This window comes from Hylobates moloch, unplaced genomic scaffold (assembly GCF_009828535.3).
Source record: "Hylobates moloch isolate HMO894 unplaced genomic scaffold, HMol_V3 SCAFFOLD_12, whole genome shotgun sequence".
NCBI classification, from domain to species: domain Eukaryota; kingdom Metazoa; phylum Chordata; class Mammalia; order Primates; family Hylobatidae; genus Hylobates; species Hylobates moloch.
In genome coordinates, this window is record NW_026652287.1 from 66,626,015 (window position 1) to 66,640,644 (window position 14,630).

The 14,630-nt window shown below is 37.3% G+C and overlaps 1 protein-coding gene across 7 annotated transcripts in view; it reads right to left on the reverse strand.

Annotated features, from left to right (window-relative positions):
- GRIP1 (glutamate receptor interacting protein 1) overlaps positions 1-14,630 on the reverse strand; it is a 715,306-nt gene that overhangs the window by 238,843 nt on the left and 461,833 nt on the right. For all 7 annotated transcript variants that reach the window (XM_058426061.1, XM_058426059.1, XM_058426058.1 and 4 more), the window contains exon 2: positions 990-1,070. In XM_058426061.1, coding sequence (XP_058282044.1) covers positions 990-1,070 — 81 coding nt within the window. The remainder of the gene's footprint in view (positions 1-989; positions 1,071-14,630) is intronic.

A 14,630-nucleotide genomic window follows, 5' to 3' on the forward strand; every position in this document is an offset into this window, starting at 1 on the left:
AAATAAAGAATAATTATGAAGAGGGTTACTCACGAATGGGATTCATCTTGCTCTTTATTCAAATGGAAAATTCTTCTTTTCACTGACACATTTGCCAAACCATTCCAGTAAATGTAGGAAACACCACTTTGTTTCTCCTGAATTGCTATAACTATTGTACTCTAAAACCCTATAGCTGAGGTTTAGCTGTACTCAATTTGCTTGCATAAAATATATAACACATCATTTTACATAAACGTTTAAATGCATTAATGCTTTTAACTCTTCTAAGTACAATTGCTTCCATAAGGAATTTTTCCATGAATTATCTAGCTCAGATTGTTTGAATAGCATTTGGAATTTCCTTTCGTCTTTAATTTCAGAACTTACATGTTTTTGTGTCATTCGCAAATCAAAGCTTCAAAATATTGAAGTTTTGGGGTAAAGACATTTAAAGATATTTCTTCAAAACGTTTTGTTGGAAAGACATAGATATGACTCATTGTATTACAATAATATGACTCACTTTCCTAAGGAAACAAAATCACAAATTTTATAAGAGCTGTCCAATGGAAGCAAACTCAGGTTCAAAGAGATGAGAAGAAAAGAATAATTTTGCATTCAGCATACATGATCTGTCACGGCAATTGTGAATCCCGTATTTCTGCCAGCTATGGCTCAGTAAAGAAATGGATGCTATTGTGAAAGTCATCCCCTGAGAACGAGATGAGAGTAAGTAAATGAGTAGAGTTGATACAAATTCAAGTCATTTTGCAAAGGATTTTACAATGATGGATTACAAGATGAATTCTCACAAGTTGGCAAGGTTTTCCAAAGTCTAGCTTTTACGAATATTGTTTGAACAAGTGGTGTAGAATTCAGTCTATGCTCTGTGAAATAACATGATTTATTATTATTATTATTTTTTTACCAAGTTGGAATTATTTAGAATCACCAAATAACAGGATTCAAAAGTAAAACAGCTGAAAAATCCAACAGTCTGGTCTAACCTGGGATGCTCTGTCTCCTCACAGCCAACGCTCCATCAGGCGGCTTTGTCTGGCTGGCGGATTTAGTGTAGGGACTCTCATCTGCAAAGGTACAATGAAGCGTTTGGTTAATTTCCATCCAGTTTCTAATGCAGTGAAGATTTTTAATGGATTGCAATCCTTCTGCGAGAGAGAAGTGGTACAGTACAGTGGAAAGTGTCGGTAGGCCTGGGTCCTATACTTGGGTTAGCTGTGGGATAAATCTTTGAAAATGTTGTGAATGTTTCTTACCCTATAAAAGAGAGATAAAATTCTCATCTACTTCTTAGGGTTGTCAGGATCAAAAGCTATAGTGCTCGTGAAGATGTTTATGAAATGGTAAGAAGTATGCAAATATAGTATACAAATCATTTGTTTGTCACCTACATTTATTGATAAATAAGTACCAGTGAATAGGTGTAATGAAGACAAAGAAGAAATAAAATGGTTCAATGGGCACTAAGAATAATCAGGTAGAAGAACAAAGAAAGTAAAAAGAAAGGTAATATTTCAGATAAGCACATGACAGAGAGTTAGTATTGCAAGGGAAACAAAGCGACTCAGAGTTAGTAGGTTCCTCCTGGGAGTGTGAACTGGCAGCCAGTGCAAAGCAGAGGGATAGAGATGTTCAGAGGGAAGACCAGAGGAGCTAGGTTGAGAATAGGGAAGGAACAATGGTTTGGCAAAAGAAGACATATATTGCAATGAGCTGGTTTGTGCTCTTTTAGAAAGAGATGAAAATAACTTGCAGAATTATTAAAAGAGCAACTGAGAAGACAGAAGGTCTAAAGCTTAATGTATCTGTGAGAGTTAGGTAAGAAGCTGAATGATTAAAACAGCAGGTGACAAGATCATGGAGACAATGGGTCCATTCAGCTCTAAGTAAGGTGATTTTTTTTAACCTTGAAAAGGATTTTATCTGACTAGGAATAAAGGGGTAGTGATCTAGGATGGCAAATATTAAGGTTAAAATTGAAAGGACAATTCTTCCTAATTGGGATGGTGGCATTTATAAAAAGTAAAAGAAATGTGAATAACAACCTTAAAAATTTCAAGAATAAGATGTACATGGCTTGAGTAAATAGAATGTAAAATAATTATCTAGCATATTCAGTCAAGCTAGATAATCTAAATGTCACTGCTGGCCACACTGTAAGATGTATTATTGTTGTTGTTACCATTTTATAATAGCAGGAAATCGTTAAAGAATTTAAAGAAACCACGTTGTGCATGACAAACTATTACATATAACAAGGATTCATTCAGAACAAGGCTTTATAATCTGAGAACATTAATTCTCCCAGCTAAATGGCTTGTGTTTCAAAATTGAGGAACTCATTTCCTCTCTAGGATGAACTTCTGGTTTGAAATGATTCATGATTTCCTCATAAAACTAACAAGGTCTTTATACGCAATGACAAAACGAAAAGATTAACACTGATGTAAGTGGCAATTAACTTAAAAAATAGAAGTCACGCTGTTTCATGTTTATATTTAATTTGTCACACAATTTTTTATATTCTTCCAACCATAAAGATAAACTACCAACTTTCAGATACCAATTCAATCAACATCATTTTGCTTTAGAAGTGGTATCTTCTCTTTGCAAACACCATTTTGAGTATAATTAAAATCCACAAAACAAAATACAAAATGTAAACATTACACTATAAAAGTCTCCCTTTGCCCCACCATTGTCACTTGAATATTTGAGTGCTTTTCTCACAATGTTAATAAAGTCAATATGCTTCATTTAGCACCTTTTAAAACAAATGTACTATGTATTAAAACCTGGGATTCTTTATAAGACTGCTTTAAAAATGTATTTCCTTTCATTGTCCAAAACCTTGAAACAGTGTATTTATGAGCATAGAGCACTGAGCCAGGAAATAATCACAACAACCAGGCTTAGGTATGGTATCTTGGAAGCCTAAAAGCTTTCCTCAGTTTTCTATTTGTCGAGATTCCAGCCAATTAAAGTCTTGAGTTGAATCCAGTGTTGGATTTTTATAAAGGGCAATAAGAGATTTGCCCAGGAGACTCCAGGGTTATCTGCACTTGATGCTCTATTTTAAGGAGCTATTTCTTTAGAAATGTACCCAGTTTGCATTTCAGAAGTAGTGAACCCTGGTAAAATGGTTTTCTCATTTATATTTGAAAACAACTTCCTTGATTTAGAACTGAGATAGTCTGGTTGAGCACATCCTTAAAAGGTTGAAACTGAATTATAGATGAGCACCTGGCCAGCCTCTCCATCACCACCCCCAACCTCCACTCCTGCTCCCAGTATCAAGAGTGACCTTACTGAGCACAGGTGAAAGTAAATAATCATCTGGAAACCAAATCTTGTGTGGGTTAAAGGACCAGAATGAAAAAGGTCAGTGTTATCTAATATTGTCCAAGCAATGTTATTGCTTTCACCCTCATTGCCAAAGCCAATCAGTGTAAAAGCAATAATTCCTAACGGGAGGGAGGCAGAGGCTTGACAACATTGATCATCAGAGTTAAGGAGGGCATAGCAGCAGAGCAGCATGGCACAATACAACACTTGGTTTTTAAGAGACTTTCCTTTAGAGCGTCTCTTTATTTTAAATACCTTAGAGGCACCATGGCCTTTTATAAAAAGCTACCCATCACAGAATGAACACCAGCTCTCTTGACGTGATTTACTGAAAGTCAACTCTTGATTCCAACTTGTTTGAAAATAGAAATGGAGAAAACACACTGAATGAATCCGTGGCTGATGGCTCCACAGTAGGATACTAAAGGACAAGAGTGTCCAGGGTGCATTTCAAACCCTTGAGCATAAAGTCATGGAGAACTATGGAGGCTTCCATCTTCTCTTGCATCTCTAAATGCAGCTTTATGGATATATCCCTAGAATTTCATGCTTATAAGGGATAATCTAGACCACTCTTTCATTATAAATGGAACTAAGGCCCAGAAAGATAAATTTATAGAAGGGCACACATCTAAATTGAGTCTAGATGGAATTTCTTATGTTCTTTGTCCCATGTTCTTTCTTCTTTATCTTATTTCCTTTTAGATAGACAATAAGGTTTCATAGGTCATTGGGTCCACAGGTTGCTGGGTCACAGGAGTGAGTGAGTGGGCACACTGTACCAGCAGAGACCTTGTATGGTGTAAGTTAATTGCTACACTGAAGCCTTTGAAAATGAGCCTGAGCCACATAGCCAATTATTTTCGTGTGTATATAAATCCCATTCTTCCCTCCTCCACATATTTGTTGCCTAAAGCAAACAACACTTATGAATGGTACTATGGAACTAATTTATGCTTTTCAGTTCATTTCTTTGAAGATAAAATTCAAAAGCAATGTCAATACAGCTCATTGATCCCCAGGATGAGCCTTAAAAGGATCACTGAATTATAAGATCTATGTTAATAATTTTCCTTTGTTTCATTGGAGAGATACTAAATAGGCTTTCAAGTTACATTCAGATATATAAATGTACAAAAAAATAGGTCAAATGACAAGCAAAGAAATCAATCAGAACAGTACCTAGCACATCGTAGGCATTCACTAAATGTTTGCTGATAAAATATGTGAATTAATTATATTCACTTTTTCAAACTAGAGCATTTGTTGTAAACAAAGAACCTGAAGAAAGTCAAACATTGGTTATAAAGCTATATTCCCTCCTACTCCTGCTTTTCTTTTTCTAGGTTGGTAGCCTATTCCTTTTAAAGTCACATTATCATCCAATAGCTATTAAGTATTGACTTAATGTGAAAAATCTGACTCTTTATAAAACTGGTATCTACATGTATTTGCTTTCATTTTCATTCAGACTATAGAATGATTTGTTGACCAACCTTTAAATTAATGTCTTTAAACAAAAGAATTATGATTTTCATAGCAGAGTGTCAGCCCAGACTTTGATGATCATATTAACAAGGGATTCTCACTAAAAGTCGCTACGGGGCAAAGCAGACATTCAGCTAGTGAGCTACTGCTCACTGAAATGAATGCTTCAAGCAATCATTAAGGGCATCTCAGGGTATCAGCACTGCTAGCCTTTTCTAACGACATCTCAGCAGCTAGGTAATCACCGTCACACACGATGGCCCTCCACAGGGGCTTACATGTTGGTCACAATAAGGAAGAACATGGGTCCCTTTAGAGTGACATCTCATGAGGCTAGGGAAAAATGCCCTCCATTAACAGGGAGAATTGACATGGTGACAAAGGCACAGAAAGCATTAGTCAAGCATACACTTAAAGCAGAAGAAGAACAATAGGGGGGACCATCTGTCCCTCTCATTCCCCCCAATTTGGCCAGTCTCCTCATGTGCCAAACACAGGAGGTGCAAACACAGATCATTTGTTTTGATCACATGAAGCTGGTGTTTATAAACTTGGAAAGCAACCAGCGGGCACCTAAGGAGCAATGCTTCACTCCGCATCACAAACTGCCTATGCCGAAGCTGGGAGAATCACATTGTGAGGAAGGCAGTCAGGTCTCCTCAAATCCTCCAACGTTTGCTTGGTATCAAACAGCATCCTTGTGTCATCAGGCTGGTTCCTGTTTCTCCATTTCCTGAGACTCATTTCTCACTCTGGGCTATGCAGAGGAACCCGATATGAATATGGTTTCAGGAATCTCTAGTTGTGCTCAAAGCTTTGCTGAAGAAAGAAAATTTAATTTCCTTTGGCTGAGACTAATCAGCCTATGCTGAACAATTCCTAGCAACTAATTATGCACAATTGAGCACCTGCTAAGCCAGCAGACCCCCCCCTTAACATCTTGATTAGGAAAAAATAAGGCATTTGGTGCAGTTAAACATTATGACCATTTCCCAGCAGTGAGGAGACAGGCCACAGTGCTCAATGCATGTCCTTACAAACTTGAAAGAAAAGTCTGGTTTCCATGAATGAACGAAATAAAATCCACTGTGGATGAAACAATCTGTCCCTTGAATTCAATTAAATGCCACACAATTTAGTACCTACTATGTGCAAACTAAGACTAAAAATACACAAAGGATAATGACACTTTCAGTGGAGTGGTGATGGCAGAATCATTACTCCCTGCATTTGAGACTAGAACATGGTACTGGATTACCCGACGAGGAGAGTGAGCATGGGCTTAGGGTTAGGTGGAGGTGAAGCACAGGATGAGAAAGGGAGATCCACCATTAGGAATTTATCTATAACTTTTTAATCAGAAAAATCAAGAAATAAGCCATTTTAGGCTTTCAGATAACACGGTAGTTTTGTGTGGTGGGGAGCCATAATCTTTTCAGTAATTGGGTCCTGTGAACATTTTATCCCAGTCAGCATGAACATATCACGGTTGCTTCTCTCCCATAGACACTAGCCTTCCAGTTCCATTTGTTTCCCTGGTGGTTTGACAGCACACTTTGAAATTTAAGCAAGATTTCCTGAAGGATAACTGTTAAGGCTTTTTGACGACAGAGGTTAATTATATCTTTCTCTTCTTGCTAAAATGATGTATAACTACAATCACAGGGCCCCACATAATTTAAAGAAATTAAATTGTTCATAATTCCTGATTCAAATAACCTATTTTTCTAGGGCCAAGCAAAAAGTGCACTCATGATCTCTCCTAGAGTCAGAAGGCTGCCAAGTCCTACACAGGCGTTGGCTCTACAGCTTTGGTATGTGGAGGCTGTAACATGGAGAGCTGCTTACAACTTACTGAGAATGAATTAATTTCATTTCCTTCCCTAATCTGATAGAGTGGTCCATACAGCTAAGTTTACACCAGAAGATTAGGGAATGATTTGAGCTTGATGGCAAGAAGCAGAGGCAGTGTGCTGCCCTGTGATAGTCTCTTTACTAAGAAAAGATGATTTCCCCCATCTACTTCCCCTCCTCCCTTTTGTTATTTGTTTTGCATCTGCATGGCATTAATGTCTATCCTTGACTTTGCAGGTTTCCTTATTGTTTCATAATTCAGACACAGATGTGCTCTATATTCCTAAAGGGACAAGATCTTTTGCTTTTTTTTTTTTTTTGAGATAGGGTCTCACTCTGTCACCCTGCCTGGAATGCAGATATGATCATGGCTCACTGCAGCCTCAAACTCCTGAGCTCAAGTGCTCCTCCCACCTCAGCCTCTGAGCAGCTGGGATTGCAGGTGCATGCCACCAAGCCTGACTTTTTTTTTTAAATTATTTTTTATAGAGGCTGGGTCTCGCTATGTTGCCCAGCCTGGCCTCAAGTGATCCTCCCAGTTCAGTCTTCCATAATGCTGGACTCCAGGCATGAACTGGCATGTCTGGCTTTCTTTTACTTTTGAACTTTGGAAAAAAAAAACCAAAACACCCAAACAGAGCATAATTTCATTTTAAGAACAAATATAGAGTGGTTTCTTCACAATGATAGAATGTCTTCTAATTAACCATAATCTGATAAACACTTCAGGGATTAAATATTGAAGCTAAAAAGAATGGCAACAATATAGCTCACATTGTTGTAGGCCTGTGTTATAAGATCATTTCTCTCCCTTACTGCTGTATTATCTAACTCTGGCTTCTCAAAATGTGGACCATGGATGAGCAGCAGGAGCATACCTGGGAACCGTCAAAAATGCAGAATCTCAGCCTCCACCCCAACCCATGGAATCAGAGTCTGCATTCAGCAAATTTGCTTCCTTGCATCTGCACAGTTCCCCTGCAACCAGGAAGGTCTCCAGCACAGAACCTAGCCTCTGATCTGCACACAGGGACAAACAGAACGGCGGTGGCCCCAGAGCATCTGGACAACCTTGTGGAAGTGGTCTGTGCTAGCTGGTCTGCTCAGTGATGCCTGCAGGCCTTTTGGGAAAGTAATATCTTTAGCCGGGTTAATTTGTAAATCCTCTCTGAAATTAATGAGCATGAAATTGCACATTTTCTGCCTCTGGCATTCCTATTGCTAATGTGTCTGAATCACAAATGATAACTCCTATGCTTCTTCCTAATATTGTTTCCAGCAAGGACAGCTGAACCAGTCTGTTAATGGCAGTCACAGACCTGCCTCATCACCAAAGAATCAAAATTTGTCAAGGGCTGGAATCTATTCCATAAAGTTCATTTTCATGACCATATCAGATCCCAATTAAAAACATTAAAATCTTAAATTCAGTGTATCTTTCACATTTTTTCTTTGTAGAGAGGGCTATGTGCTTTAAAGCTCTGGTTTAGCCATTACATTATGCCAGCTGACATTTTCAGTCTCTCATAGGTTCAATAAATGCTTAGCTTTAGAATGACAATTTGGTGCAAAATTTGGATTGCCTCAGCTGACATTTTCAGTCTCTCATAGGTTCAGTAAGTGACTAGCTGTAGAATGACAATTTGGTGCAAAATTTGGATTACCTCAGAGTAATGAGTACTGGCTATTTAAAATCACATTTTAAATTCTTGTTTAAAAAGCACACCATTCTTCAGGGAAAAAGTATGCATTAACAGGTAGAAACTTGCTAGAACACATCCGAGTATTCCTGGAGGGCTAAAGAACCAGTGTTTGATTTCATGTGATGGCAACTGAGTGGTAGGATTAATAGAAACCAATAATACATTTGGAGTAATTAAGGTTTCTCCATTTTTTTAAACTAATGAATATGAAATTCAGAAGTCACTTTCATATATATATATATTCACAATTTGGACTGCACTAAATTTAGGGAAAAAATTTAAAATACTACATAGGTTTTCCTTAGATAATTCAAGAAACAATGTTTAAAATGTTCTCATGGAAAAGACTGAAAGTGATTTTTAAACACTCAAATAAGAATGATCACAGTTTCAAAACGGAATCATTTAAACGATTATATCTCTTGACTACTTAAATTGCTTCTTTTTTTGCCCCTTGTTTGGAACGTTTTTGGATTTCTAATGTAAACCGTAAAGAAAAAGAGGGAGCTTTCTGTTAAATCAGGGCTCTCAAGAGTCCTTCTTTTATATGACATTACTGCAAAGGTTTCCATATTTAGAAATTTTCAGTATGATAGCTGCTAGAATGAAGTCAAGACTGATGGGAAAACAAGCACCAGCAAAATGCAATCAGGATGACTTCATTTGAAGAGGTCTAAATCTTGTGCCAGTGTGTGAATGAACACTGATGTCTAGGAAAATGATCCACATATATCTGTGGGGTGGAGCATTCCCGTGTATGTTTGATTATTGAGAAATTAGCCTTTAATGCTCTCACCTGTTGCTCTGACAATCAGTGACAGGATAAAATTTTATAACTTCGGTAACTTTAAAACCTGGTTCAGTGGCTCACTATGATCTTTGCTTCTTCTTTTTTTCTGTTAATCAAGTGTAGTGTAAATTGATACATGTCAACTGCAGGCAAATTACATAAATAAGTGATCAGATAGTCACCACTGCTGAGAAATTTCTAAATAAAATGGAAATAAAAGTATTATCACCACTGTTTAGACTCAGTTTCCAATACACAAAATGAAAATGCCTCTATATCTAGCATCCTGGAATAATAAGGGGACAATGTATAGTATATATTTATAACCTCGGGGAACATTTTGGAGCTAAGAGCACAGATGATTCTTCCCAGGGTCATTGATTTGACTGAGGAACAACGGCTACATGTGACTGCCTAGATTTGCGAAAATCACTGTGTGACTCTCAACTCCCTCCCTCATGTCTTAAGTGTGTAGTGGCCTTAGAAACAATGGTCCAAAGGTCCAAAGGATGTTCCCAATAAGCCAAGGGAAACCAAGATTTTTCCAGGCATCAATTTTCATTAATTTTCAAAACAGTGAAATAGGTGATGTGACTTTGTGGTAATGGAAAAAATGGATTAAGTCAGAACTTATCAGAGTGCAAAGTCGATGGCAGGAAAAGTAAACCTCAGGCTGAAGTCCCTGGTTGTATGTAAGGGGTATAAGTTACACGAAGAAAAATGAGAGTTTAATTATAATCATATATTTTTAGATGCCTCTTTCATTAAACAGCAATGCCACTGGTTTCCTCTATAAGTAATCTAAATAATTTCTTAGAGATCTGTTATTTCATTCTGAGTTCAGTTTGAGTATACTTCAGTCAACCAGAAGCCTTTTTAATGTAAATGATACTAATAACTTTATAAATAATTAGAGCTAATACTTATAGAGCATTCATGAGATGCCAACATGAGTCTAAATCCTTTATATGTATAATCTTATCTCTTCTCACAATAACTCAATAAAATGTAAAATAACAAAACAGATAATTTCATTTTACAAAAGGAGTACTGGTTTTAAGAAAGAATTTGTCTTCTTCTAAATACGTTGCATGGCAAATCTGAAATGGAACTGCTGTTATATTAAAGTCTAGGGCAAGGCAGGCATATTACATGCCTAGCACTCTGCTTGGTACCTCACATACATTATCAGTACTCACAACAATGTAATTGCACAGGTACAATTACATAACTTGAAGGATGGAGATACAGAGGCTTATAGAGATGAAATTATGTGCCTAAATTTACCCTGAAAGAAACGTGCAAAAATGAGGCTTTAACACACGTATCTTTAGAGAGTCTGCTCTTAGCCACCATGATACACTGTTTACCAAAATTTGATTCACATCCTTACTTGGAGAGAGAGAGAGAGAGAGAAAGAGAAAGAGAGAGAGAGAGTGTGTGTGTGTGTGTGCGCGCACACACATGTGTGTATAAAGAAAGGCACTCCTTCACATAGTAGCCACTACTGTGTATATTCTGCAGGACTAAATGTCACTGATATAGGGACTTGGGGCTGCATTTGAAGAAATTGCAGTTTAGAAAAGAATGTATCACCTCACCCAATTTTTAGACATCACTTCTTCATCATGAATTCTTGCTTTAATTTATGACATAAGATGCAAGATTCTTTCCAGCACATAAACAAATCACTTGAATGAATGCATTTTAGCCAAGAAGCTCCAAGCATTTTAGAAGATGAAATCTGGCTGAATTTATTTCTCTAACTCCCACTCTGAGCCAACCATTCTCTACAGATAGAGCATTTATGAACTGGTTCCTATAAATGGTTTATCATTTTAAAATGAATAAATACTGGGACACTCTTTTTTCTCCTTTAGTATTCTAGACAAAAAATTCATGGCCTGCTGCTTACAATATTTCAAACCTTTTATGAGTGTTCATGTAGCCAGAGTGGGGAATAAATCTTGGACCAGGCCACATCTAGCAACGTAATGAAGAAAATGGTGGTATGACTTGTGTAGCTGGCAAGGAGATCGCTGAGTCTGCCTTTCCTTACCCTCTGGCTCTCCAGGCTCATCTCTACAAAGAGCCAAGCTCCACGGCAGAGCTGCTGCCACCTCAGTTCTCAGACTCAGGAGTGGCTCATGCAGCAGAGTCACTGGGTGGACAGGCACGAATTTTTTGCTAGACTTAAGAATTTTCTGAAGAACTTTTGAAACCAAGGTGATTAACCTACTAGCCATTATTTCCAAGACTGTCATCTCTTCTGGCCTTGGATCATTGCAGGACCTAGCTCAGAACTCACTTTTTTATAGACTTTAGTTTTGAAAATTCCCAAATTTAAGCTCAAGTCCTAAGAGCAGGCCAGTGTCATTATACACCATCTTAGAACTAACACCTTCTTGTTTCATGTGGGCAGCAGGTGGGGAGGGAGGCAGGGGCAGAAATCACATTTGGATGCCTTGGGAGTAACGTATTTCATACACATGCCTTGAATTGTCACATATTTTGCTTTATTAATTCATTGCTGGGTCAAGCAATAGCAGATGACTGCTTATCAAACAGATGACATGTGTTTTTAATGCACGATTAAAGTAGGATTTATCAGGGCTGTCAGAATCCAGGGAGTCTGTGCTTTTTGTTATTCAAAGCTGTACTTTGGATACTCTCTGGTTTTACAGTGAGATAGTGATTATAAACACAAAACCTCACAAAAGTGTTAGACCAGAGAGAGGTTTTTTGTTTGTTTGTTTTCAACAGAGTCTTGCTCTGTCGCCCAGGCTGGAATGCAGTAGTATGATCCTGACTCACTGCAACCTCCACCTCCCAGGTTCAAGAGATTCTGCTGCCTCAGCCTCCTGAGTAGCTGGGACTACAGGTGCATACCACCATGACTGGCTAATTTTTATATTTTTAGTAGAGGTGGGGTTTCACCATGTTGGCCAGGCTGGTCTCGAACTCCTGACCTCAGTGATCAGCCAGCCTCACCCTCCCAAAGTGCTGGGATATCAGGCACAAGCCACCACGCCCAGCCCAGACATAGTTTTTGTATGGACAACACCAACACCATTTTCAACTCACTAGAATTTTACTGTACTGCATAGCTCTACCACTTACTAGCTGTGTGACCTCTGACAGGTTCAGTTTCGTCACCTATAAAATGGAAATAGTAACGACCACATAGGATTGCTGTGAGGATTGAACAAAGCAGTGTAAATAAAGCACCCAGAGTGGTCTGAGTTCAAGAAGTGGTGCTCTATTCCTTTATCTGGAATAGATGAGGAAGCTCAGTGATAGACAAGGACCAGTAGGAACCCCACAGTAACATGAAACAAATTTTTTTTTTTTTTTTTTACAGCACTTACCATACTACCTCAAAATCATCAACCTACTTATTGCTATGCTGTGAACTACTTTGAGTAGGGGATTTACTTTTACAATCATGGGTATTATTACCTCAATTTTCACAGATCGTAAAACTGAATCTCCGTAAAACTGAATCTCAGTTACAAATCTGTCTAAGACTATCAAAAGCTAATAAGAATCAGAGACAGGATTCTAACTCAGGTCTGCCTGACACAAAAGACAATCCTTTTCCCAATGTCGCCACACTGCTTCAATAGAGGGGGTTTACACAACACACAATCATTAGTGGAAAGGAAAGAAAACTGGGACTTGACCATTATGAACTAATCTTCATGCAACCCAAACCTATACCTAACTTTCTACCACAATAATGATGCAGACAGTTGACATATTTTTGGTTTTTTATTTAAGCTATGGGCTATCATACCTGAGTTTTTATGGAGAAATTCATTGACATTAAGTGGTCTATTATGACTCAATTTGTCAATGGAAAATAAAAATTAAAGCCCCCAGATGCTTAGATTTAATAGTCCAAAGATGACCAAATTATCTTCATTTGCTTCTAAGACAAATTAATCAGACATATAATTTCCTCACAAATTACTTGCTTGTCTAACTCTCCTTGGGTTATGTCTACCTCATCAACTTCACTACTTTCTTCCATAAATCTTGCCTGAACAAAGATTCAGCTTTTACAGTTAATTTAGATAAACAAAGAAAACGCAATTCAATTCCACAAAATGTGATTGTTTAATTTTGAACTGATTTTGGAGCATTATACTCAGGACTCTTCCAATTTTGCAGTAAACGAGTTACTGACATTTACAAACAACTAGAATAAAAGAAACCATTCCTTCCATCATTGTCAATTTTATTGTTGAATCTGCTTTGGGACATTTCAATCATGAAAGTAATCATGTAAAACTATACTGAATTTTATTAGCAATAATACCTTAGAGGAGGTTCATTTATGATAACTGAAATTTTCTCTGACGCAGTCTCATCAGCCATGTATTTTGCCTTAAGGTATTTTAAAAATCACAAAGTCAAAGCTTTAGAAGTGTACTCCTAAGGTCTTAACTGAACCACATTATATTTTGAAACAGATAATTTTTATGAAATATAATATTGATAGGCAAATCAGTCAGAATTTTTCTATGTAAACATTGTTTAAAGTTTCTATATCAATTGAATATCAATGCCTTATGAGAAAATCAGGAAGGAATATATATATATATACACACACACACGCATATATATATATATATATAAATACATACACACATATATATACATAGATACACACATACACTTATATTCATATATATTTAACAGATGTAGACATCTACATGTATCTATTTATAAGCACTGCAAAGAACAAGTATGCATATAAACAGTAGATCCAACAGGACTCCTCAATCTTAAGACATCCCTCCTCTCCTATCCTGCAGGGCAAAATACAATGGGCAAAAGTCGGAAACCACCATCTCTATCTCAATGACTTCTTATGGAGACCTGTGGTAGAATGACCAGGAACTTAGAGCCAATGGTAAGAACCAAGATAGTACAGAGCTTCTGTACTATTCCAGGGACTTCAAAATTTCAGGAAATGTATGCCAAATTTGTCCTTTATATAATTCATGGACTTTGGATTTCTACATTTGAGATTGCCATATGACATTCAGAGATGCTTTCACAGAAACTGTAATTCAGCTTAGAGACAGCCTACAAATATGAAACATATGCAATGCCAGGTTCACAGCTCGTAAAAGAACAGAAGAATAGCTATGTGAAAAATTAGTTTATCTCAGTGGTCAAAAGTGATAACTCAAGCTCAGCCCAACAGACATTGCAGAGGTGGGAATGAATACCATTTATAATGTGTACTATTCATACATCCACTGCATAGAGAAATAGCTCAGAAAGGTTATGCATTTGTGTGCAGATCTACGGAATGATTTGGGTACTGATTTTAAGGGCAGCCTGCCTTCACATTTCTCCACTGATTAACTATAGCCTTTATTGGCTTCTCTTTTGCTTAACACAAGCTTAACAAAACATTTGACAGTTATCGTGAT